Here is a 27,654-nt window from a genome sequence, read left to right on the forward strand (position 1 = left end):
CTCTCGTGTTTCCTCAGCTCTGTACTCATACATAGTGATTGAATGAGAATCTGTGAAACTTGTGTCTGCCTTGCATTTCTACCTTGTAAGCGACAAGTCTTAACTCACACTTTAAAAAGATGTATATATACTATATTTCATCAATTCTAAGCCTAACTTTTTTTTATTTTACAGACTGAAATTGGGATGACTCTTAAATGATATAGAGAGCAAAGTTTATCAGCAATTTTTCTTTCTTGGTGGTATATAAACTGGCACCTTGAAATTGATACTATCTTACGTTTGATTAAATACAGACTATAAATCCTACGCGTTTATGTTCCTCAGTCTTCACTAGCAAAATGTAATATATCATTCCATATGACGGTTAATTATTTTTGCTACATTAAACTTAAATATAAATTGAGTTGGGAATGGGATAATTTCCTCACTTCCAAATTGCAGACTGCATCATACGTTTGAAAGTGCTCCAGAGACCGCAAAGCATTATATACATGCTGGGTATTTTTTCACATTTAACGATTACTAGTTAATAGAAATAATCGACACTCTACGCGCCGACCTGACCGCTCCAAGGCCCTAAGGGTCGAATCTGGGTTAGATAGTTCGACTCACGCACGTGAACGCGCCCCGCCCCCCCGAGCCGGTCCCTACACGCTTTACAGGTACAGACTCAGGTGCAGGAGACAAACTCCGATTGGCCGAGGGACACGAGATGCCCGCCCAAAGGCACCTGCCGAGCATGCGCAGAACATTAGACGCCAGCACGCTCCGCGCATGCCCGGTAGGCAGCGGCTGCAGCTTGGGCGCTCGCGCGGCGTCGCGAAGTGCCGGCTGCTTCGCTACCCTCAGGTATGAAGGGCTGGGGTCTTGCAGCTGCCTCCTCCTCGCTCCAGCGCCATGGAATGCCTGCGGAGCCTGGCCCAGCTCCTGCCCCGCGCGGTGAGGTTGCCCCGGCGCACCCTGTGCGCTCTAGCCTTGGGCTTGACCCCCGGGACTCGCCCCGTTGCCGCCTGCGGCCGCGCTGCCCAGCTGCTCGGAAGGAGGTGGGCCGCGCCGCTGTACGGGCCCCGCCGGCTCCCCACGGCAGGTACTCCCTTCTCCGCCCCGCAGCCCCGGGACGCCGGGCTTGCCGTGCTCCCGGGGCCCCGACCAGACCGCCGGAGCCCACGTGGCTGTGGCTGCTCCGGCCTCGGCCTCCAGGTCCGCCCTTGGGCGCCCGGCTCTTGTCCCCTTGCAGAGGTCCGCGGGCCGAGCTGCGTCCCACCAGCCCCGAACGCGACTGAGCACTGCGCCTTGTGCCCAGCTAGAGCCCGACCCGACAGGCCTCTGTCTTTCCCACCGCCCCGGCTGCAAATCTCCAGGCCTAAGTGCGCTTGTGAAAAGACTTTAATCATCATAGTGCTGAAGCTAAGATTAGGCTTATCTACCTGAAATATTTTTTTAAGTATCTTCCCTGTCTTCTTACTCTTCCTTATGGACGGACACATTTATACCTTTTCCAGTTGCTCAGGTAAGGGGTGGGGGAAGCACCTAGAGGTGAGGCTGAAGACTTTGAAACTTAATAGGAAGAGTTGCTTCTGAGAAAGATCTGACTTTTTTTCCAAGTACTGTGTAACCAGACAGCCAGAAGGAGTCGGGGGGATGGGGGGAGCGGGGTTGAAATTTGAGTTATTTTTTTTTCCCCTGAATGATAGAGCATGACGGTAATACGTTGACATTTTCACACATGTGACCGTGTGGGTGCTAAGATTGCTGAGAAACAAAAGGCATTAAAATATATGGCTTCGCAAAAAACGTGCTCAACTAAGTTTCTCAGTTGTACTTTCAAAATGCTCCCGAAGTAACTCACCATCTCCACCTTCTTCCCCAAACCCATTAGGAGAGTCTTTCCAAGCTGGGTTACATTTCGTATTCCCTTCTTTGTTTGGTAAATGCCTGGGAACCCAGGTTCAGCCCATCTCATGTTTTAGAACAAAACATTAGATGGTAACATTTAATCTAATTTGTGACTGATTAGCAAGTGCTGATGTGTAGCTCTTTAACCTTTATTCAGCTGACCCTCGTAACATAGTTTGTATTTTGTAGAAGGGAACCAACAAACCTCAGGTGGTAACAAGTTACATGTCTTTAAATGTATGTAATAGGAAGGAATAAGGTCAGAAATGAGAATATATCTACACGTTCTGTAGATAGCAATTCTGTTCATTCCTCTTATGTTTAGTATTTTGAACAGTGTCCTTTGTCGGGCATTAAAATTTACTTGGTTATACTTGAGAGCTCACTTCAGTTGAAATCACATGTTTTAAATAGGTTTATTTTCAAATAAAGATTTGTCTTTATTCCAGTTCACTGGGGTCTCCATTCCAGTGCAGTAGGTTATTTCATAAGTATGTTCACTCTAAAGTATATGTGTGGAAAAGAAGTTAATACACAGAAGTAAAATCAGTAGGTTTCATAATTTAAAGGTCAAATAATCCTGATATTGGAATGCTGAAAGGTCAAGTGGTTCTTGGAATGTATGTTTTCTAAACTGTACCAATGTAACTTGCATGAAGAGCCTTTCTAAACTAGGCAAAAAAGAATGGACATTTTATTTTAATCTCAGAACATTGTAATATACTTGTTCATCCAACTATAAGATATCAATAATACTTAGAAAGGAAAAAGGGTGATTGGAGTCCATAGATTATTCTAATGCCTCACCTAAGCTACTCATTCATTGCCAAACGTAACATTATCACCTACAAATATTAACAAGAGTGTTTCTTATTTTCCCTCTAGGAAAAAGATTCAAAACATAGTAAAATAGTCTGAAGACCTCCACATACTGTGAGAATTATATCTTAGCTGCATGTGAAAACCAATCATATGATCACAAGGAATTCTCTGATTCATTTTTCAGGTGAAATTCACCGGTTTAGAACTTCTGATGTCTTTCAAGCCACTTTAGCCAGTGTAGCCCCGGTGTTTACTGTGGTGAGTATGTGTGGTCCGTTTGATGATATTACTTACTTTGTTTTATAATGAATCCTTATAAGTCATTGTCTTTTGCTTAGCCAGTGACCTGAGTACCAGCTAGGTTTGCTTCACAGCACTCCCGAAACTTTGCTAATGACTATAGAGCTCATCTTTTAATACTAGAACAGGTGGCTCAAATCACAATTCAGAGCTGCCTATTTGAATACTCAAGATTTCTCCAGAAATCTATTTAGAAATCCTTGAAGGCTGTTAATTACAAAACGCCTTGAACCTGTGCTATGCAACGTAATATATGCAGAAGCATTTTGAGGGCAGCACAGTGTATTACCTGAGAGTGCATGCTTTGAAGGGTCATGATCTCTGCAGCTTTCTCTTTTTTTCAGAAAAAAAATTGAATAAAATAACACAAATGGTGTGTTTCACACACACACATATTTAGAGAGAGAAAAATAAAGTGCTTGCTCTGAGCCAGAGTTTCTAATTTCAGATCTCAACTCTGTCTCTTACGAACTGGATGGACTTGGACAAGTTATGATAACATCTTTGTGCCCTAGTTTTCTCACCTGTATGCTGGGGGTAAAAGTACCCACCTTATAGAATTGTGAGATTTAAATTAACTCACATATGTAAAACCCTTAAAAATAATACCTCATGCATAGTAAGCATTCAGTGTATATTAGCCATTATATATCATCCTTATTATTTAGGCTTACTAACATAAGAACTTTTCTTTATCAACTATACAGAACAAGATAACTTTTACACATAGTTCTGGGGGTTATCACTCTTATTCACTGTTCTGGAAGAATTAGCCAGTTTAATTAACAGTACAAAATCAGGTGTTAACTATTGAAAGAAGGTTCTTTGCAGGTGAAATCATTGTCTACCAAGAGCACTTAACATCAGTTGATGCTATTTGAAATAATGTGAGTTATATTATAAGGTAAACATTTTTTTTAAAAATCAGTTTGTGTGATCTCATGGTTTTTTTTAAACCAAAAAAATCCCATTAAGGAAAAAATATAAATATTGAGATGCAAAAATATTCACCATACATTGTTAAGTTGAAAGTGGAGGGGAGACTGCAAAGAAGTGTGTGTAACATGAATATATTTAATAGGAAAAAGTCTGGAAGGACATTCAGTAAAATATTAGCATGGTTTTCTCTAAAATTTGTGACCAAATAGTTTTATTTATCTTTATTTTCAAATTTTCTGCAGCAGATATATATATTTGTGAAATAAGTGTAAGGAGGAAAGCTAGTGTGTATTACACAAAACATAAAGCTTCCCTTGATGTAAATTTCCCTTGAACTCTGATGTTTTATGATACTCATATATTCCTGTTGATCTTATCTTTGCTCATGAGAAGCAAGCTGATATATATATTGTGAGGTTTTATTGTGTTATTATTAACACAGCATGTGTATTTTCCATGGTAATAACCCAGGACTTGGACCTACAACTGTATCTTAGAGTATGTCTTCCTGAAAATGCATATTTAATAGTAATTAATACAGCCCAGTACCTAGTGATTCATTAAATATTATTTGATATCTTCAAACTTGACTATGGACAAGTATTACAGGAAAACCTTCCCTCTGCTTTATAGGAAATAAGCACAGTTTCTGCATTGTGTCCTCTTTCTAAACTATCAGAAGAGGTCTTTTTTGTAAACATTTATTGATTCTGCAACACCCACCAGAGAGACTTCATAGCCTCCCATAGATACTTAGATTCACAAGATAAGCCACACTTGGTCCCAGTCTGTTCAGAAGGATAAAGGATAGGAAGTGCAGAAGGGAAGCATTAGGTGTTTTCTCTTCAAAAGAAGTCCTTACAGCCAGGCAGGGGCTCCTGTGGCCCCCTGTGTGACAGCTCAGGTGCGAGGAGAGGATATTCTCAAATGTGGCTGTGAGATCCACCTTGGCTTAGAATTCCCAGGCCCTCTAGTGCCAGTATCTTGTAACCATCCCAGAGACACATCCAGGGCTCCCACAAGGAGCATAGTCAGTTACAAGAACCACTACACTCGGGAAAGGCAGAACCATGGCTTCCCCACAGGTGTCTGTAGTCTGTTCTTAGTCTTTCCAGTCCAGGGCAGTCTGTCTACCAGTCACTTTTACCATAAGCGTTGTTGCCTAGTAACACAACTGACACTCCTTTATCAGATCTCCCGGGGATCCAAGTTAGAAAGTTAATCCAAGGTCAGATTTGTCCTAGCAAAGGGAAAGGGATTTTTTTTTTTTTGACCCTTAACTCAAAACTGAATTTAACTTAAGGGCAGTTATGGTTTTTAATCTGTATTTCAGTATTTGGGAGGATTATAATACCATATGATATGATACCATAAATAGTGTACTGATTTGGGAGAAAATAATATTTTATTATCTCTCTCCAGACAAAATTTGACAAAGGGGGAAAGGTTACTTCTTTTGGTGAGTATCTGTAATTTTCTTTTAAATCACTCAGCAGTGAATGAGTGAACCCACTGGAAGTCAAGAAATTATAATATTTTGAGTAGAATATTCTTTGCATATATGGATGTGTTGAAGGAGATCTTTTTCAGCATTTGCCAATCTGTCCTAATTGGAACTGGCAACACCTGATCTGTGTTGTTGTTGTGTCAGGAGCCACTTTCACTCTAACAGGATGTTAAAAGAAGAGCATAGGCTGGTGTGCAGCTGAGAGAGAAACACTCTTCTTCTCCCTTTTGTTTCTCTTCCTTAGTCTCCCTTTCACTGCCCCGGTCCTCATGTCCCTCTCCTCCTGTACCATGTTGAAGGCAGAGAATCACATAATACCACTGTTATTGCAGTAGCACTGGGTGACAGCAGACAGAAGGGACAGGGCACTGGATGGCAGTCAGATGGAACTCTGCCAGCGATGGCTCCTATGGACGGTTACTTTTTTAAATGAAACCAAGCATAACTTTACTGTCTGAGCTCAGGTGCAGGCTTCAGGTCTCCCACGTCCTTCCCACCCGGTGGTCCTGTTCCTGCTGTTGCTAAGATCCTAGTGGAGTATTGTGGGCATTTTTTGGCTCGGCATCTCCTTCAAAAGGTTACTCTACTTAGAGCTCTATCACAGGTGTGACTTGATACTACAAGAATAGATGCTACTATTGCGAGCATCATTTCTTGAGTTCCTTCATCTGTTTTGCTTTCTCTTAGGTAATAAATTTAGTTCTCAGGTAGGAGAATCTAGTGTGAGAACTGACTTCATTTTCTCATTTTGTATTAGTCCAAGAACAAAGAAGATTGAACTTGTCTGTTCATAGATTTAAAATGCTGAAGTTGATAATGTAGTAAGGAAAAAATAGAAAATAGAACTGTAGTTCTATACAGTTCATATTTAAAAATCCATGAATCTAGAGCTAGAAATTGATACTGTAAATTCCAATGATGTATAGCTATGGTTTTTATATTGGTCCCAAGGGGCTTTTCTAAGTACAGAGAAATTTTATGAAGTATGGTTAAAAGGAGAAAAGAAAAATTAGTTTGACCAGATTTAGCTTGAGTATGTTTTTGAGGTAGAAATGGGTATTAAAAAGACCCAGTTTAGCTCTCGTTTCTGGTAGTAATAGAAGATTATCTTGGTGGTGGGAGGGTACTCTGATATAAAAACCTAAACTTTTCGGTTTGTTGGTTTACCCACTTTTTTTTATTGAACATGTTTCTTTTATAGAAAGGAAGAAAACTGACTTATATCAAGAATTAGGTCTTCAAGCCAGAGATTTGAGGTTTCAGCATTTAATGAGCATCACAACCAGAAACAATAGGATTATCATGAGAATGGAGGTAAAGGATTTTATTTCATATACATTTCTCCACTGCAGTCTTATAAAAGTTACTTCCTAACTATCTTGATCAATAACTAGGTTAAAAGTAATTTCGTAATAAAAATAGCTATGTGAAACATAGAATATTTTATAATATAACATGTTGTTAAGAGTAAAACTCATTTTACATGGATTATATACATAATGCTCAGCAGGCATAGCACTGCTCTATTTATGATGGAAAAGATCTGACTTCGGTCTCCATTCTCACTGTTTGAATTTAGTCTCTAGTTTCTGAAATAAGAGAAAGAATCTTGATTTATAATAGACATTTTCAGTTGTATACAGTTATGTGTAATTGTAGTGTAACTTCAGCTACTAAGAATATATTCTGGTTTTCCAAATAGCCTAAGAATATCCTTTAAAGTTTATCATCTTAATTTAAATTTTTTTTTTTTTTTTTTTTTTTGCGGTACGCGGGCCTCTCACTGTTGTGGCCTCTCCCGTTGTGGAGCACAGGCTCCAGACGCGCAGGCTCAGCAGCCATGGCTCACGGGCCTAGCTGCTCTGCGGCATGTGGGATCTTCCCGGACTGGGGCACGAACCCGTGTCCCCTGCATCGGCAGGCGGACTCTCAACCACTGCGCCACCAGGGAAGCCCTAAATTTTTGTTTTTATGGAAAGCTTTAAGTTATTTTGGTGGGCTAATGTTTAAGGTTTGGAAATAGATGAGGGGACGCAGGTCTCAGTGGTATCGGTGCTGCAGTGGACATGAGACTTGCTTTCTTCAAAAAGTCTTTGATGGCAGGTTTTTGTCAATTTATCTAGAATTAATTTTTTAAAAAATTAAAAAGGGAAGCAGTCTTTTCCCAAGTGATTTTTCTCCAAAACACATTCTTCACTTTTATTATCAATAGATAGCACCCTTCCAAACAGTACCTCTTTAATGAAGAGATAGAGAAGTATGTGATAAAGCAGATTTAGCAGAATGTTAATTGTATCGAATTGGTATGTGTATAGGTTTTCACTGTGTAATTTTTCAACTTTTCTGAATAAAAATGTTCATATTATAGTTGACCCTTGAGCCACATGGGGGTCAGGGGCGCTGAACCTCCACACGGTCAAAAATCCACATAAAATTTATAGTCACGTTTCCTCCATATCTGCTGTTGCACATCCTCAGATTCAACCAACTACAGATAGTGTAGTACTGTGGTATTTACTACTGAAAAAATTCTGCATGTAAGTGGACCCGAATCGTTCAAGCCCGTGTTGTTCAAGGATCAGCTGTAAAATGGGGAAAATGTGAAAGAAAAATTTCTGATTTTTATGTCACTAATACAGTGGCCACAGGCTACTCTTCTGTGTTACTCTTCTAACATAAAAGATATCAGTCATTTTAGAATAAATTTTTAATTTCATAGTGTTCTAAATTAGAGCGCTAAGGATACATTTTATCTTTATCATTTTGAATTAGCTTAATGTGTTTTGGTGATATTTTAAAAAGGAAACTTTCCCATTTCAGCCAAACTAATCATGATTAAACTAAATCTTTTCTAAAAGTCTGCTGAATACCTGACTTTTAAGAAGACCTTATCTTGTTTCCTTTGTTCTCTATATTCCTCATGGTTACCCTGGAAGTCCTAATAAATACATAATTTGTTTAATTCTAGTTCTGTTGAGACTGAGTTAGAGGTATCAAGACTTGGATTTATTTTAGGCTTCCTCTCTTTAAAAAAAAAAAGTCTTGACTTTTTTTGAAAAACCAAATGAACAGTGATTTGGTTTAGGCTTAGTCCAAAATTAATAGAGTATTAAATCCTCTTTTATGAAGGTTATTTTTTCCCTACAACTCTACAACTTACATACGCGCGTGTGTGTGTACATATATATATGTGTGTGTGTATATATATATATATGTTGTTTTTTTTTCCCCAGTATTTGAAAGCTGTGATAACTCCAGAGTGTCTTCTGATACTAGATTATCGTAATTTAAATTTAGAGCAGTGGCTGTTCCGGGAGCTCCCTTCACAGTTGGCTGGAGAGGGTCAACTTGTCACATACCCTTTACCTTTTGAATTTAGAGCTATAGAAGCACTCCTGCAATATCGGGTAAGCCTGTTTTTATTTAGCTTCTTGAATGTTTTCTGGTTTTACAGTGCTATTGAGGAGGAAGACACATTGGTATTGGGTTTTTTTGTTTGTTTGTTTGTTTGTGGTACGCGGGCCTCTCACTGCTGTGGCCTCTCCCGCCGCGGAGCACAGGCTCCGGACACGCAGGCCCAGCGGCCATGGCCCACGGGCCCAGCTGCTCTGCGGCATGCGGGATCTTCCCGGACCGGGGCACGAACCCACGTACCCTGCATCGGCAGGCAGACTCCTAACCACCGCGCCACCAGGGAAGCCCGGTATTGTTTTAGTAGCGTTTTCCCTAACCACACCCTTCCCCCAAATAAAAACATTTCTAAGGGTCTTATATGCAGAAAGTACTTAATTCTTAAAATTTATGACCCAAACAAATAGATGTAAAGTCTCTAGGTATGGTATACATAGAGTCTCTTTGACAGTCATGTTATGACATTCAGTGAAGCTCATTTCAGGTTGTTTATCTGTTGTTCAATTTTAATAAGTGTATTCAGGGATGCTAATTCAAAAATACTTATCCTAAATATGATATAAATGAACATATCAGAAGGTTTTAACTGTACTCCATTTTATTCTCTAAATTGTTGTGTAACTGCTTGCACATGATAAATATTATAGCACAAATCTTTCATCAAATCATTCTGATAGTTTCCATATCATTCTTTGATTTGTTTGTGTAATCCTTTTTTTGAGCTAGCTGAGTGATGCCTGTGTTTGAGACCTAGTTTGACATAGAAACCGTGTACAATTCTTCTTACCATTCCTCCTTTAAGTTGATAATCATTGAGTGTCTGGGGATCCTGTCAGGCTCTGAACAAGGATGGTCACTGCTTTCCTGGCCCCGACAAATCTTTCATCTTTTCTTCCCCCTATTAGGATACTACTGTTCAGGTACTACGTTAGTCATGTAGTACCTGGCTACGTGCAAGAGTCAGTGCCATGAGCATGCTGGCCAGAGTGGGAGAAGAAGAGGGGAGAGTAAAGGGGACATGAGGTGGGTGGGGGTTGTTGGAACCTGGCACCCTTCCTTGTCTGCCTTGCTCTACTGAAGGAGTAGGAGAGGGCTCTGTTCCTTACTCAGGTTAATGAGGCAATGGCACCAGCTCGTGCCGGCCACTGAGATGGTGACTAGTTGAAGCCCAGTTACTAAGCGGGGAAAAAATGGAAAGAAATGAAGGTATAAACGGTCGCTGGCAAGCTACACAGACTGACTAAGCTCTTAGCAGCTAATGCTGGGATGGACAGTATATGTTGGAATTTACATTATTAATTAATCTTACTGCTTAGTTCAGCTGCTGTTCTGCTGTTTACCAACAGGTATGGAAGAATTTTAATATTTTAAGAACTAGTATAGCTGTATCAATGTATATCTGCTGATTGGTTCCTGCTGTGCCTATATTAACCTGAATAATAAATACACTTGACTTTTCAAGTTTATTTTGTAAAGTCTAAGGTATGTTTTGGTTTTCAAAAGAGCCTTGTTCATAGGAGTTTTGAACTGTATCCTATTTACAAAGAACATAGGTATTGTTTACCAGATGTAAAGTTTATGTTTGTTTGTTTTTTTGTGGTACGAGGGCCTCTCACTGTTGTGGCCTCTCCCGTTGCGGAGCACAGGCTCCGGACGCGCAGGCTCAGCGGCCATGGCTCACGGGCCCAGCCGCTCCGTGGCATGTGGGATCTTCCCGGACCGGGGCACGAACCCGTGTCCCCTGCATCGGCAGGTGGACTCTCAACCACTGCGCCACCAGGAAAGCCCAAGTTTATGTTTTAACCAAAGAACGGCAGCTTTTCTTTTAATCAGTCCTCCATTCCTTTCATAAGTGTCTGGTGTCTGTAGGGGGAAGAGTCTTATGGGAGTTAATTCCTTGGCAACCAAATGGGAGTTTACTAACAACGTTATGCATGGTTATCTTTTAACCTAGGAGATCTAGTTTTTAATCATCTGGGATGGGCATTCCAGCAGTGACCATGTTCTGAAATGTTACCAGCCTTCCTAGCTATTACAGATTTCTGTATTTAATCAGAGGATTCACTGACCCTGAGTATTCTAAAAAGATTGTTTTAATTCTTATGAAAGGTCATGTTGTTATCTAGATCAACACTCTTCAGGGGAAACTTAGCATTTTGCAACCAATTATCCTTGAGACATTGGAAGCTTTAGTGGATCCCAAACATTCTTCTATAGACAGAAGCAAACTGCACATCTTACTACAAAATGGCAAAAGGTAAATATGGGTGATTTACCAAGTTGGAAGTTAGACACAAATGTCTTAAACTTCTCTTTCAGTAGTCTTAACAGTGAAATGTTTAACGTATATTCAGGTCCAAAATTAGTGTAATTCTTAGCTGTTTTAAAAATACCAACTAATCTTGCTAATGATAATGACATTTTTTACTTTGTGACTTACTCTCAGTACCTTCATTTCCATATTTGATTTTCACTGTCTTTCATAACTTTAAGAAAGTAGCCTAGGTGGGAAGTTGAGCTAAAGGGGGCACACAAACTAATGTTTATTGAAAAGCTATTTTGCATGAAATGCTGTATCAGTCTCTTTTATGTGTGTGATGTCATCTCATCCTGTCAGCAATCCTGTTGACATGGTCCTCATTTTGAAGATAAGAAAACTGAGGTCTAAGTAACTTGTCTAAACTTTAACAGCTACTAAATAGCAAATCTAGACTCAAATCCAAATTTCTTTCCCTCCAAGGTCCATGGGTTTTTTTGTTTATCATAATGCATTCCAGAATTTAAGGATAATATTTTAATTTATATTACAGACTGAATGAACATGCCCTCAGGATTTGTACCCCCTAAAAATCCATTCAGGAGTTAACAGTTAAAATTCCTGAATCAGTAGTTCTTTGTCTGAAAATATTAGGATGTTTTTATGAATTAAAAGTAAATAGTCTGTTCATCACTGCCATACTTATTAAGAGTAAAGATAAATTTCTGAGCCCAGAAGCTTAAATCACAGTGATTATATGTTTCTGAGGTAAATAATATATGCTGAAAATTATATCATTGGTTAATTTTACTACTTAATGTAGTTTTGGAATTGGGAATTGATTCTCAGAGTGCATAGTAAATATAAAAATTTTTTTTTTTTTTTTTTTACAAATCAGTGTTTACCATGAATTTATAAGTAGATCTACTTGATAAGACACTAAAAAGGCATTATTCTTGTAGGGAAATATTTTTATAGGTTTATGTTATTGATCATTTTTATGCAACTACTCTTACAGCCTGTCAGAGTTAGAAACAGATATTAAAATATTCAAAGAGTCCATTTTGGAGATCTTGGATGAAGAAGAGTTGCTGGAAGAGCTCTGTCTGACAAAGTGGAGTGACCCACAAGTCTTGTAAGTAGACAGTCATGCTTTGTTAGTTTCTCTCTTAGGATCAGTTGTTTGTCTTTTTCAGGATGACTTTTTAGGGAGGACACAACATTTTTCTGGGATAGAGGATGTAGGCACTTTTCATCCCCAGTTGTTTCACTATTTCCTGTACCATATTGCATCTGATTGAATTTAATGAGGACTTATTAAGTGCACACTGTGTACACAACAATATGCTGGGCTTTGACTGTACATGCACCATTACCTTTATCTTCAAAGGACTGGCCACCAAAGTAACATACAAATCTACCCAGATAACTTACCTGGAGAGTTCAGGAGAGAAGAGGGAAAGGGGTGCAGGGAGGCGAGTAGAGACACTGGCACAGATTCTGTAAGTCTGGTTAATATAAAAATGCTCTCATCTTATAAACCTTTTATCTCTTATGAATTTAGGAATCATTTACACTTCTTGTGCACACCCAAGTTTAAATGTTGACTTTTAAAATACCCCAAATATTTCATTTTTGTACTTTGCAGATCAGTATCAGAGATTAATACACCTTTGTGATGTGCATAGTTTCTGTAGTGTGTACAGATTTTTCAACATTTTGAGAAATTAGTTATCTATATTCTAATGAACGATTAAGATAAAAAGGGCTCTATAACGCTTGATACTATAGCAGCTAGATATAGTAGCAGAAACTTCATCACTCTTGTAACTCTTGCTTTCTTTGCTTCTTAGACCAATTTATCTCTAATATGCTTTATAAGTGTCTTTTACAGAGTGCTTCATTCCCACTTATCCTCCTTGGTAGGGAGGATAATTTACAATGTGTGCTAATTTCTGCTATACAGCAAAGTGACTCAGTTATACACATATATACATTCTTTTTTTATATTTTTTCCATTGTGGTTTATCCCAGGAGATTGGGTGGATATAGTTCCCTGTGCTATACAGTAGGACCTTGTTGTTATCATTCTGTATGTAATAGTTTGCATCTGCTAACCCCAAATTCCCAGTCCATCCCTCTCCCTCCCCCTTCCCCTTGGCAACTACAAGTCTGTTCTCTATGTCTGTGAGTCTGTTTCTGTTTTGTAGATAGGTTCATTTGTGCCATATTTTAGATTCCACATATAAGTGATAGCATATGGTATTTGTCTTTCTCTTTCTGACTTCACTTAGTATAATCTCTAGTTGCATCCATGTTGCTGCAAATGGCATTATTTCATTCTTTTTTTATGGCTGAGTAGTATTCTATTGCATGTGTGTGTGTGCATGTGCGTGCATGCATATATATGTGTGTGTGTGTGTGTGTGTATGTATATATATACACACACACACCTCCACATCTTTATCCATTCATCTGTTGATGGACATTTAGGTTGTTTCCATGTCTTGGCTATTGTGAATAGTGCTGCTATGAACATAGAGGTGCATGTATCTTTTTTAATTATAGTTTTGTCCAGGTGTATATGCCCAGGACTGAGATTGCTGGATCGTATGGTAGTTCTATTTTTAGTTTTCTGAAGAACCTCCGTACTGTTTTCCATAGTGGCTGCACCAATTTACGTTCCCGCCAATAGTGTAGGAGGGTTTCCTTTTCTCCACACCCTCTCCAGCATTTGTTATTTGTAAAGTTTTTAATGATGGCCATCCTGACTGATGTGAGGTGGTACCTCATTGTAGTTTTGATTTGCATTTCTCTAATAATTAGTGATTTTGCGCATCTTTTCATGTGCCTACTGGCCATCTGTATGTCTTCTTTGGAGAAATGTCTATTAAGGTCTTCTCCCCATTTTTCGATTGGGTTGTGTTTTTGTTGTTGAGTTGTATGAGCAGTTTGTTTATTTGGGGAATTAAGTCCTTGTCAGTCTCATCATTTGGAAATACTTTCTCCCAGTCCATAGGTTGTCTTTTCATTTTCTTTATGGTTTCCTTTGCTGTGCAAAAGCTTGTAAGTTTGATTAGGTCCCATTTGTTTATTCTTGGTTTTATTTCTATTGCCTTGGGAGACTGACCTAAGAAAACACTGGTACAATTTATGTCAGATGATGTTTTGCCTATGCTCTGTTCTAGGAATTTTATGGTGTCATGTCTTATGTTTAAGTCTTTAAGCCATTTTGAGTTTGTTTTTCTGCATGGTGTGAGGGTTTGCTCTAACTTCATTGACTTAACATGCAGCTGTCCAACTTTCCCAGCACTACTTACTGAAGAGACTTTTTCCTGTTTATATTCTTGCCTCCTTTGTAGATGATGAACTGACGGTAGGTGTGTGGGTTTATTTCTGGGCTCTCAATTCTGTTCCATTGATCCGTTGTTTTGCTTACTGTAGTATTGTCTGAAGTCTGGAAGAGTTATTGTAGTAGTATTGTCTGAAGTCTGGAAGAGTTATGCCTCCTGCTTTGTTTTTGTTTCCTCAGGATTGCTTTGGCAATTCTGGGTCTTTTATGGTTCCATATAAATTTTGGATTATTTGTTCTAATTCTGTGGAAAATGTCATGGGTAATTTGATAGGGATCTCATTAAATTTGTAGATTGCTTTGGGTAGTATTGCCATTTTAACAACATTCTTCTAACCCAAGAGCATGGGATATCCTTCCATTTCTTTGAATCCTCTTTAGTTTCCTTTATTAATGTTTTATAGTTCTCAGCATGTAAGTCTTTCACCTCCTTGCTCAGGTTTAGTCCTAGGGTTTTTTTGTTTGTTTGTTGGTGTGATTTTAAAAGGTATTGTTTTTTACATTCCCTTTCTGATATTTCATTGTTAGTGTAAAGAAATGCAACCAATTTCTGAATGTTAGTCTTATATCCTGCTACTTTGCTGAATTCACTTATTAGATCTAGTAGTTTTTGTGTGGAGTCCTTAGGCTTTTCTATGTATATGGTATCATGTCATCTGCATATAGTGACAGTTTTACCTCTTTCCTTCCAATTTGAATACCTTTTATTTCCTGTCTGACTGCTGTGGCTAGGACTTCCAATACTATGTTGAATGGAAGTGGTGAAGGTGGGCATCCTTGTCTTGTTCCAGATTTTAGTGGAAAGGCTTTCAACTTTTCACCATTGAGTATACTGTCTTTGGGATTGTCATAAATGGCTTTCACTATGTTTTTATCATGAATGGATTTTGAATTTTGTCAAAGGTTTTTTCTGCATCTTTTTTTTGAATTTATTTATTTATTTATTTATGGCTGTGTCGGGTCTTTGTTTCTGTGCAAGGGCTTTCTCTAGTTGCGGCAAGTGGGGGCCACTCTTAATCATGGGCCTCTCACTATCGCGGCCTCTCTTGTTGTGGAGCACAGGCTCCAGATGCACAGGCTCAGCAATTGTGGCTCACGGGGCCAGTTGCTCCACGGCATGTGGGATCTTCCCAGACCAGGGCTCGAACCCGTGTCCCCTGCATTGGCAGGCAGATTCTGAACAACTGCGCCACCAGGGAAGCCATTTTTCTGCATCTTTTGATGATCATGTGGTTTTTTACTTTTATGTGGTGTATGACACTGATTGATGTGCGTATGTTGAACCATTCTCGTGAACTTGGGATGAATCCTGCTTGGTTGTGGAGTATGATCTTTTTTATGTGTTGTTGGATTCAGTTTGCTAATATTTTGTTGAGAATTTTTGCATCTATATTCATCAAAGATATTGGCCTGTGATTTTCTTTTTTGGTGGTATTTTTGGCTTTGGTATCAGGGTGATGGTATGTAGCTTCATAGAATGTCTTTGGGAGTGTTCTCCTCTTCAGTCTTTTGGAAGAGTTTGAGAAGGATGCGTATAAGTTCTTCTTTGTGTGTTTGGTAGAATTCACCTGTGAAGCCATCTGATCCTAGACTTTTGTTTGTAGGGAGTTTTGTTTTGTTTTTTTACAGATTATATTTCACTTCTAGTGAATCGGTCTGTTCAAATTATCTACTTCTTGATTCAGTTTTGATGGGCTATACGTTTCTAGAAAGTTGTCTGTTTCTTCTAAGTTGTCAAATTTGTTGGCATATAATTGTTCATAGTATTCTCTTACGGGTTTTTGTATTCCTGTGATATCAGTTGAGATTTCTCCTTTTTCATTTCTTAATTTGCTTATTTGGGTTCTCTCTTTTTTCTTCTTGGTGAGCCTGGCAAGAGGTTTGTCAATTTTGTTTACCCCTTCAAAGAACCAGCTTTTGGTTTTATTGATTTTTTTTCTATTTTTTTTAATCTCAATTTATTTCCTCCCTGATCTTTATTATTTCCTTCCTTCTGCTGACTTTAGGTTTTGGTTTTTCTTCTCTTTCTAATTCTTTTAGGTGGTATGTTAGGTTGGTATGTTAGGTGGTATGTTAGGTTGTTGAGATGTTTTCTTGTTTTTTGAGGAAGGCGTGTATCGCTATGAACTTACCTCTAAGAAGTGCTTTTGCTGTATCCCATAGATTTTGTGTGGTTGTGTTTTCATTGTTGTTTGTCTCAAGGTACTTTTTTATTTTTTTTTTATTTTTTTATTTTTTGCTTTATAACAGATTTAATCAGTTATACATATACATACGTTCCCATATCCCCTCCCCCCTGCGTCCCCCTCCCACCCTCCCCATCCCACCCCTCCAGGCGGCCACAAAGCACCGAGCTGACCTCCCCGCGCCACGCGGCTGCTTCCCACCAGCTATCTACCCTACGTTTGGCAGTATATATATGTCCATGCCGCTCCCCCACCCCGTCAGAGCTTACCCCTCCCCCTCCCCATATCCCCAAGTCCACTCTCTAGTAGGTCTGTGTCTTTATTCCTGTCTTACCCCTATGTTCTTCATGACATTTTTTTTTCTTAAATTCCATATATATGTGTCAGCATACAGTATCTGTCCTTCTCGCTCCGACTCACTCAAGGTACTTTTTAATTTCCTTTTTGATTTCCTCATTGACCTATTGGTTTTTAGTAGCATATGGTTTAGTCTTCATATAATCATTTTTTTCTCATTTCTTTTCCTGTGGTTGATTTCTAGTTTCATGCTGTTGTGGTCAGAGAAGATGCTTGAAATGATTTCTATACTCTTAAATTTGTTGAGGTTATTAGTTTTGTGCCCTAGTATGTGGTCAGTCCTAGAGAATGTTCCATGTGCACTTGAAAAGATGTGTATTCTGTTTTTTGGTTTTTGGTTTTTTTGATGTAATGTCTTGAAAATATCAATTAAGTCTAACTGTCCTATTCCATCATTTAGGATCTCTCTTGCCTTATTGATTATCTAGAAGATCTGTCCATTGATGTGAGTAGGGTGTTAAAATCTCCTACTATTGTTGTATTCCAGTCAATTTCTTCCCTTATGTCTGTTAGTGTTTTATGGATTTGGTGCTCCTATGTTAGGTGCATATATGGTGATGATTGTAAAATCCTCTTCCTATATTGATCCTTTTACCATTATATAGTGTTCTTTTCCTTTATGGCCTTTGTTTTAAAGTCTACTTTATAGTCTGATATGAGTTTTGCAACTTCTGCTTTCTTGTCATTTCCATTTGCATGAAATATCTTTTTCCATCCCCTCACTTTCAATCTGTGTGTGTCCTTTGCCCTAAGGTAGGTCTCTTGTAGGCAGCATATTGTAGGCTCTTGTTTTTTTATCCAGTCTGCCACTCTGTCTTGATTTGAGCATTCGGTCCACTGACATTTAAGGTAATTATTGATACATATGTATCCATTGCCATTTTAAACCTTGTTTTCCAGTTGATTCTATGGATTTTTGTTGTTGTTCCTTTTCTTTTTGTTTTTCTTTTTTGTGGTTTGATGATTTCCTTTTATTTTATGCTTGTGTTCTTTTTGTTTTTTGTGGATCTAGTGTGTGCTTTTGATTTGTGGTTGCCCTGTTTTTCAAGTATGTTAACCCCTTCCTATATCTGCTTGCTTTAGACTGATAGTCATATAAGCTTAAACACATTCTAAAAAACAAGAATCTACATTTTCTTACTCTCCTTCCCCACATTTTATGATTTTGTTGTCCTTTTTTACAGCTTCATATTTATCCTTTTGCTGTTTCTTGTGTTTACCATCCTTTCACAGTAGGTTTTTTTTTTTCTTTTTGATCTGTATACTGGCTAACTTAAGTGATTTACTTTTCAACTGTGATTTCCCCTTTCCTATATCGTCTTCTTTTGTATTTAGAGAAGAGCTTTCAATATTTCTTTTAGGATAGGTTTGGTATTGCTGTATTCTTTTAGTTTTTGCTTGTCTGAGAACTTTATTTCCCCTCCTATTCTAAATGATAATCTTGCTGGATAGAGTATTTCAGTTTGCAGATTTTTTCCCTCTCAAAACTTTGAATATATTTTGCCACTCCCTTCTGGCTTGCAGTGTTTCTGTCGAGAAATCAGCTGATAGCCTTAAGGGGATTCCCTTGTAACTAACTTTTTGTTTTTCTCTTGCTGCCTTTGGAATCCTCTCTTTAACTTTTGCCATTTTTATTATAGTATGTCTTGGTGTAGGTTTGTTTGGGTTCATCTTGTATGGGACCCTCTGTGCTTCTTGTATCTGGATATCTGTTTCCTTCTTAAATGTGGGAAGTTTTCAGCCATAATTTCTTCGAATATATTTTCAATCCCCTTTTCTCCTTCTGGAATCCCTATTATACATAGATAGGCACACTTTCTATTATCCCATAGGTCTCTTATATTGCTTTCATTTTTTTTCATTTGGTTTTCTGTCTACTGTTTTGATTGGGTAATTTCCATTATTCTGTCTTCCAGATCACTTATTTTTCTGCATTATTCATTCTGCTATTCATTGCCTTTGGCTTAGCTTTCATTTCAGTAAATGAATTTTCTAATTTTTCTTGGCTCCTCCTTATAGTTTCTAGTTCCTTTTTACAGTAATCTGCATTTCTGTTGATGGCCTTTCTTAATTCCTTCAGTATTTTCATTACCTCCTCTTTGAACTCGGTGTCTTTTAGACTGAAGAGGTATGTTTCATTGTTCCTTCAGGGCAATTCTCTTAACTGGGAGTGGTTCCTCCGTTTCTTCATTTTGCTTATATTTCTCTTACTGTGAGTTTAGGAGAAACAATTATCTACTGTAGGCTTGGAGGGCTATTTATATGCGGGAGCATTCCTGCTTAGCTTTTGTGGGTTTAATATTTTTTTGGCTTGAGGGCTGTTTTTGGTTTGGATGCTTGCCATCTCTTTCCTCAGCGTGTGCTGGCCATTATACCCTTGTCAGAGGGTGAGCAGGTGCACGCCCCATGCATGCTCCCAGGAGGTCAGGGGCAGTGGTTGGTGCTTGGTCACGGGACCCTCGGCGTTGGCAGGCTGCTCCCACCTCTGGAGCCTGAGATGGCAGTGGTGGCCCGTGCCCACCCCCAGAGCTCATGTAAGCGGTGCCCTGCTGCCTGAGAAATAAGCTCCTATGGAGGTCCCACCCCTCTCCTCATGCCCCCGCCCCAGCAGTGGTGCCCTACCTCTCTGGGGGGCCCAGGCTTCTTCCCTCAGTGGTGGCGCACCACACCGTAGCCCCCTCAGGCAGCCACCCCCAGTCTTCTCCCCTGTTCTGACCTCCGAAGCCTGAGCCTCAGCACCCAGCCCCCACCCACCCCAGTGGAGGACCGTCTCAGGCTGGGGAATGCCAGGCAGTGGCACCAACTGACTGTGTGGGGCTCTCCCCGCTTTGCCCTCCACAAACTGCTTGTTGTGCTCTCCTACGAGGCTCTGAAGCTCCCCCCACCCCGCCCCCCGTCCCAGCTGATCTCCCTGCCAGTGAGGAGACTTCCCAGTGTTCTGACACCTTTCCTCTTTCACAGCTCCCTCTGGGGAGCAGGTCCCTTCCCGGTTCCTTTCTCTCTCTCTCTCTTTTTTTTTCTTTTGTCCTACCCAGTATGTGGAGATTTTCTTGCCCTTTTGGAAGTCTGAGGTCTTCTGCCAGTGTTCAGTAGGTGTTCTGTGAGAGTCGTTCCACGTGTTGATGTATTTGTGGGAGAAGGTGAGCTCCCCGTCCTACTCCTCTGCCATCTTGAGCCCTCTGACTGTATTGACATTTTTCAAAAACGGTTTACTTCATATATGAAAATGATGTTATATATTTACCTTGGAAAGGAAATGCTCTTTATGTTCATTTTTAGTTTTTGGTTTTGTTTTACCTGATAGTGATTTGGGATTTGCACTAATTCATCAGCATTCACATGTCTGCATTTTCCTGTAACTGGTAGCATTGCATGAGCGTCCCTGGGATCAGGGCCATGGAATACAGTGAGGCCTGTGTAGGGATGGAACCCGTGTCCTCAACTACCTGTGTCATGTTTAGGATCAGTTGGCAAAGCCACTCCAGACTGGCCTCAATCACAATAATAGTAATGGCAAAGGGTAGTTTTTTCACTGGTAGCTGAATATTTTATACTAATTCAGGAAGTTCTGTGGTACTAAATGTATAATGCATGTATTGGGGGCATGTTAATTATGTTAATTCTTAAATAAAGTGAAAAGAGCAGTGCTGGGATTGACCATGCAGAAGAGATGGAGTTGCTGTTGGAAAACTACTACCGATTAGCTGAGGATCTTTCCAATGCAGCTCGGGAACTTAGGGCACTGATTGATGATTCACAGAGTATCATATTCATCAACTTGGACAGGTAAGAAGGCCTCGTATAAAACAGTCAGTAAGTATTTTCTTTATAAAATAGTACACAGTAATAAAGCTTTTAAGGATAGCTTTGTTTTTCCATTTTGGAAAGAATTATACCATCATTATTGTTTGTAATTACTACATGGAAATGTCCTTTTTTTAAGGTGTATGTTTAATCCATGTGGTCTTTAATAGATTATGTAGTGAATTTGCTGCGTGTAGTTGGTAAGATCTTCTGAACTAAGCAGTTGTTCTCCTCCCCAGCCACCGTAATGTGATGATGAGGTTGAACCTACAGTTGACCATGGGAACCTTCTCTCTTTCACTCTTTGGACTAATGGGAGTTGCTTTTGGAATGAATTTGGAATCGTCCCTTGAGGAGGTGAGAATATATTATTTCAGTAATCTAGAGGTTGTTTTTAATGTTTTGAAGATAATTTTTTAAATGGATTTTTTTTAAAGAGAACTTTATTTTACTTTTGGCTGTGTTGAGTCTTCATTGCTACGCGTGCGTGGGCTTTCTCTAGTTCCGGTGAGCGGGAGCTACTCTTCATTGTGGTATGTGGGCTTCTCATTACAGTGGTTTCTCTTGTTGCGGAACATGGGCTCTAGGTGTGCAGGCTTCAGTAGTTGTTGCTCGCGGGCTCTAGAGCACAAGGTCAGTAGTTGTGGCACATGGGCTTAGTTGCTCTGTGGCATGTGGGATCTTCCCAGACCAGGGCTCGAACCTGTGTCCCCTGCATTGGCAGGTGGATTCTTTTTTTTTTTTTTAACTTCTTTATTGGAGTATAATTGCTTTATAACAAAGTGAATCAGTGATACATATACATATGTTGCCATATCTCTCCGCTCTTGCATCTCCCTCCCTCACACCCTCCCTATCCCACCCCTCTACTTGGTCACAAAGCACCGAGCTGATCTTCCTGTGCTACGCGGATGCTTCGCACTAGCTATCTGTTTTACATTTGGTAGTGTTCATATGTCCATGCCACTCTCTCACTTTGTCCCAGCTTGCCCTTCCCCCTCCCCATATCCTCAAGTCCATTCCCTAGTAGGTCTGTGTCTTTATTCCTGTCCTACCCCTAGGCCCCTAATGACATCTTTTTTTCTTTTCTTAAATTCCATATACATGTGCTAGCATACAGCGTTTGTCTCTCTCTTTCCGACTCACTACACTCCGTACGACAGACTCTACGTCCATCCACCCCACTACAACGAGCTCAGTTTCGTTTCTTTCTATGGCTGAACAACACTCCACTGTATACATGTGCCACATCCTCCCCATCCGTTCATCCGATGATGGACACCTAGGCCGCCTCCATCTCCGTGCCACTGTAGATAGAGCTGCAAGAAACATTTTCGTACATGACTCTTTTTGAATTATGGCTCTCTCAGGGTATATACCCAGTAGTGGGATTGCTGGGTCATATGGTAGCTCTGTTTGTAGTTTTCTAAGGAACCTCCATACTGTTCTCCATAGTGGCTGTACCAATTCACATTCCCACCAGGAGTGCAAGAGTTCTCCGCACCCTCTCCAGCATTTATTGTTTGTAGAGTTTTTGATGATGGCCATTCTGACTGGTGTGAGATGATATCTCATTGTAGTTTTGATTTGCATTTCTCTAATGATTAGTGATGTTGAGCATCCTTTCATGTGTTTGTTGGCAGTCTGTATATCTTCTTTGGAGAAACGTCTCTTAAGGTCTTCTGCCCATTTTGGTATTGGGTTGTTTGTTTTTTTGATATCGAGCTGCATGAGCTGCTTGTAGGCAGGTGTATTCTTAAGTACTGTGCCACCAGGGAAGTCCCTTTAATGGATTTTAAACAGAAAGTTTTAACATGTATACTCCCCTAGTGAAATAAAATATATACTCTAACTCATTTAAAATTCATCCCATATTGTTAGACTCTGTTATAACGTAGATAACCTAGGTTACCTTATGATTCCCAAAACGTGTAATTACACGTGGGAAAGGTTTGACAAAACTGTAGTACACTGTGAGGCAGTGTTAATGAGGGATTCTTTTTTTTTCTTCGTTTAAATTCTTGTGTGTCAGGCAGTGTTCCGGGCAGTTGCATGCTTTATTTGACTCAGTTATCAAAACTCTGAAAATGAATGTATTTTCCCTGCTTTATAGGTAGGAAAACTGAGGCTCAGAAAACATTAGTAACTTGACCAAGGACACAGAGCTAGGAAATAACAGAACTAGGATTTAGTCCCCAAGACTTGCACTTTCCACTTTGCTCCATTTTAATATAACACGGAACTTGCACAGGTTTTTTTTTAAATTAAATTATTTACTTATTAGGCTGTGTCAGGTCTTAGTTGCGGCACGTGGGATCTTCGTTGCGGCATGCAGGATCTTTCGTCGTGGCATGCAGGCTTCTCTAGTTGCAGCACGTGGGCTTCTCTCTAGTTGTGGCGCAGGCTCAGTAGTTCAGGCATGCAGGCTCCAGAGTGCAAGGCCTCAGTAGTTGCGGTGTGCGGGCTTAGTTGCCCTGCGGCAGGTGGGATCTTAGTTCCCTGCCCAGGGATGGAACCTGCATCCCCCGCATTGGAAGGCAGATTTTTTTTGTTTGTTTTCTTTTTTTTTTTTTATTGGCGTACAATTGCTTCACAATGGTTAGTTTCTGCTTTACAACAAAGTGAATCAGTTATACATATACATCTGTTCCCATATCCCTTCCCTCTTGCGACTCCCTCTCTCCCACCCTCCCTATCCCACCCCTCTAGGAGGTCACAAAGCACCAATCGATCTTATCTCCCTGTGCTATGCGGCTGCTTCCCACTAGCTATCTACCTTACGTTTGGTAGTATATATATGTCCATGCCGCTCTTTCACTTTGTCACAGCTTACCCTTCCCCCTCCCCATATCCTCAAGTCCATTCTCTAGTAGGTCTGTGTCTTTATTCCTGTCTTACCCCTAGGTTCTTCATGACATTTTTTTTCTTCCTTAAATTCCATATATATGTGTCAGCATACAGTATTTGTCTTTCTCTTTCTGACTTACTTCACTCTGTATGACAGACTCTAGGTCCATCCACCTCATTACAAATAGCTCCATTTCATTTCTTTTATGGCTTAGTAATATTCCATTGTATATATGTGGCACGTCTTCTTTACCCATTCATCTGATGATGGACACTTAGGTTGTTTCCATCTCCGGGCTATTGTAAATAGGGCTGCTATGAACATTTTGGTACATGTCTCTTTTTGAATTATGGTTTTCTCAGGGTATATGCCCAGTAGTGCGATTGCTGGGTCATGGTAGTTCTATTTGTAGTTTTTTAAGGAACCTCCATACCGTTCTCCATAGTGGCTGTACCAATTCACATTCCCACCAGCAGTGCAAGAGTGTTCCTTTTTTTCCACACCCTCTCCAGCATTTATTGTTTGTAGAGTTTTTGATGATGGCCATTCTGACTGGTGTGAGATGATATCTCATTGTAGTTTTGATTTGCATTTCTCTAATGATTAGTGATGTTGAGCATCCTTTCATGTGTTTGTTGGCAGTCTGTATATCTTCTTTGGAGAAACGTCTCTTAAGGTCTTCTGCCCATTTTGGTATTGGGTTGTTTGTTTTTTTGATATCGAGCTGCATGAGCTGCTTGTAGGCAGGTGTATTCTTAAGTACTGTGCCACCAGGGAAGTCCCTTTAATGGATTTTAAACAGAAAGTTTTAACATGTATACTCCCCTAGTGAAATAAAATATATACTCTAACTCATTTAATATTCATCCCGTATTGTTAGACTCTGTTATAACGTAGATAGCCTAGGTTACCTTATGATTCCCAAAACGTGTAATTACACGTGGGAAAGGTTTGAAAAAACTGTAGTACACTGTGAGGCAGTGTTAATGAGGGATTCTTTTTTTTTCTTCGTTTAAATTCTTGTGTGTCAGGCAGTGTTCCGGGCAGTTGCATGCTTTATTTGACTCAGTTATCAAAACTCTGAAAATGAATGTATTTTCCCTGCTTTATAGGTAGGAAAACTGAGGCTCAGAAAACATTAGTAACTTGACCAAGGGCACAGAGCTAGGAAATAACAGAACTAGGATTTAGTCCCCAAGACTTGCACTTTCCACTTTGCTCCATTTTAATATAACACGGAAGTTGCAGAGGTTTTTTTTTTAAATTAAATTATTTACTTATTAGGCTGTGTCAGGTCTTAGTTGCGGCATGCAGGATCTTTCGTCGTGGCATGCAGGCTTCTCTAGTTGCAGCACGTGGGCTTCTCTCTAGTTGTGGCGCAGGCTCAGTAGTTCAGGCATGCAGGCTCCAGAGTGCATGGCCTCAGTAGTTGCGGTGTGCGGGCTTAGTTGCCCTGCGGCAGGTGGGATCTTAGTTCCCTGCCCAGGGATGGAACCTGCATCCCCCGCATTGGAAGGCAGATTTTTTTTGTTTGTTTTCTTTTTTTTTTTTTATTGGCGTACAATTGCTTCACAATGGTTAGTTTCTGCTTTACAACAAAGTGAATCAGTTATACATATACATCTGTTCCCATATCCCTTCCCTCTTGCGACTCCCTCTCTCCCACCCTCCCTATCCCACCCCTCTAGGAGGTCACAAAGCACCAATCGATCTTATCTCCCTGTGCTGTGCGGCTGCTTCCCACTAGCTATCTACCTTACGTTTTTTAGTGTATATATGTCCATGCCTCTCTTTTGCTTTGTCTCAGCTTCCCCTTCCCCCTCCGCATATCCTCAGATCCATTCTCAAGTAGTTCTGTGTCTTTATTCCTGTTTTACCCCTAGGTTATTCATGACATTTTTTTTTCTTAAATTTGATATATATGTGTTAGCATATGGTATTTGTCTTTCTCTTTCTGACTTACTTCACTCTGTATGACAGACTCTAGGTCTATCCACCTCATTACACATAGCTCAATTTCGTTTCCTTTTATGGTTGAGTAATATTCCATTGTATATATGTGCCACATCTTTTTTTTTTTTTTTTTTGCTTTATAACAAATTTAATCAGTTATACATATACATATGTTCCTATATCCCCTCCCTTTTGCGTCTCCCTCCCACCCTCCCTATCCCACCCCGCCAGGCGGTCACAAAGCACCGAGCTGATCTCCCTGTGCTATGCGGCTGCTTCCCACTAGCTATCTACCTTACGTTTGGTAGTATATATATGTCCATGCCGCTCTTTCACTTTGTCACAGCTTACCCTTCCCCCTCCCCATATCCTCAAGTCCATTCTCTAGTAGGTCTGTGTCTTTATTCCTGTCTTACCCCTAGGTTCTTCATGACATTTTTTTTTCTTCCTTAAATTCCATATATATGTGTCAGCATACAGTATTTGTCTTTCTCTTTCTGACTTACTTCACTCTGTATGACAGACTCTAGGTCCATCCACCTCATTACAAATAGCTCCATTTCATTTCTTTTATGGCTTAGTAATATTCCATTGTATATATGTGGCACGTCTTCTTTACCCATTCATCTGATGATGGACACTTAGGTTGTTTCCATCTCCGGGCTATTGTAAATAGGGCTGCTATGAACATTTTGGTACATGTCTCTTTTTGAATTATGGTTTTCTCAGGGTATATGCCCAGTAGTGCGATTGCTGGGTCATGGTAGTTCTATTTGTAGTTTTTTAAGGAACCTCCATACCGTTCTCCATAGTGGCTGTACCAATTCACATTCCCACCAGCAGTGCAAGAGTGTTCCTTTTTTTCCACACCCTCTCCAGCATTTATTGTTTGTAGAGTTTTTGATGATGGCCATTCTGACTGGTGTGAGATGATATCTCATTGTAGTTTTGATTTGCATTTCTCTAATGATTAGTGAGTGATGTTGAGCATCCTTTCATGTGTTTGTTGGCAGTCTGTATATCTTCTTTGGAGAAACGTCTCTTAAGGTCTTCTGCCCATTTTGGTATTGGGTTGTTTGTTTTTTTGATATCGAGCTGCATGAGCTGCTTGTAGGCAGGTGTATTCTTAAGTACTGTGCCACCAGGGAAGTCCCTTTAATGGATTTTAAACAGAAAGTTTTAACATGTATACTCCCCTAGTGAAATAAAATATATACTCTAACTCATTTAAAATTCATCCCGTATTGTTAGACTCTGTTATAACGTAGATAGCCTAGGTTACCTTATGATTCCCAAAACGTGTAATTACACGTGGGAAAGGTTTGACAAAACTGTAGTACACTGTGAGGCAGTGTTAATGAGGGATTCTTTTTTTTTCTTCGTTTAAATTCTTGTGTGTCAGGCAGTGTTCCGGGCAGTTGCATGCTTTATTTGACTCAGTTATCAAAACTCTGAAAATGAATGTATTTTCCCTGCTTTATAGGTAGGAAAACTGAGGCTCAGAAAACATTAGTAACTTGACCAAGGGCACAGAGCTAGGAAATAACAGAACTAGGATTTAGTCCCCAAGACTTGCACTTTCCACTTTGCTCCATTTTAATATAACACGGAACTTGCAGAGGTTTTTTTTTTAATTAAATTATTTACTTATTAGGCTGTGTCAGGTCTTAGTTGCGGCACGTGGGATCTTCGTTGCGGCATGCAGGATCTTTCGTCGTGGCATGCAGGCTTCTCTAGTTGCAGCACGTGGGCTTCTCTCTAGTTATGGCGCAGGCTCAGTAGTCAAGGTATGCAGGCTCCAGAGTGCAAGGCCTCAGTAGTTGCGGCGTGCAGGCTTAGTTGCCCTGCCGCAGGTGGGATCTTAGTTCCCAGCCCAGGGATGGAACCTGCATCCCCTGCATTGGAAGGCAGATTCTTTTTTTTTTCCTTTTTTTTTTTTATTGGCATACAATTGCTTCACAATGGTTAGTTTCTGCTTTATAACAAAGTGAATCAGTTATACATATACATCTGTTCCCA

The 27,654-nt window shown here is 39.9% G+C and overlaps 1 protein-coding gene across 1 annotated transcript in view; it reads left to right on the forward strand.

Moving 5' to 3' along the window:
* The first annotated feature begins 788 nt into the window (after nucleotides 1-788).
* The window catches only part of MRS2 (magnesium transporter MRS2), a 103,000-nt gene continuing 76,134 nt past the window's right edge, over nucleotides 789-27,654 (forward strand). The window contains exons 1-9 of the mRNA XM_060110692.1: nucleotides 789-1,090; nucleotides 2,906-2,979; nucleotides 5,383-5,419; nucleotides 6,669-6,781; nucleotides 8,701-8,874; nucleotides 11,005-11,135; nucleotides 12,154-12,270; nucleotides 20,664-20,816; nucleotides 21,074-21,191. Of these exons, the coding sequence (XP_059966675.1) occupies nucleotides 901-1,090; nucleotides 2,906-2,979; nucleotides 5,383-5,419; nucleotides 6,669-6,781; nucleotides 8,701-8,874; nucleotides 11,005-11,135; nucleotides 12,154-12,270; nucleotides 20,664-20,816; nucleotides 21,074-21,191 (1,107 nt within the window). The 5' untranslated portion in view covers nucleotides 789-900. The remainder of the gene's footprint in view (nucleotides 1,091-2,905; nucleotides 2,980-5,382; nucleotides 5,420-6,668; nucleotides 6,782-8,700; nucleotides 8,875-11,004; nucleotides 11,136-12,153; nucleotides 12,271-20,663; nucleotides 20,817-21,073; nucleotides 21,192-27,654) is intronic.

Source organism: Mesoplodon densirostris, chromosome 10 (assembly GCF_025265405.1).
Source record: "Mesoplodon densirostris isolate mMesDen1 chromosome 10, mMesDen1 primary haplotype, whole genome shotgun sequence".
NCBI lineage: Eukaryota > Metazoa > Chordata > Mammalia > Artiodactyla > Ziphiidae > Mesoplodon > Mesoplodon densirostris.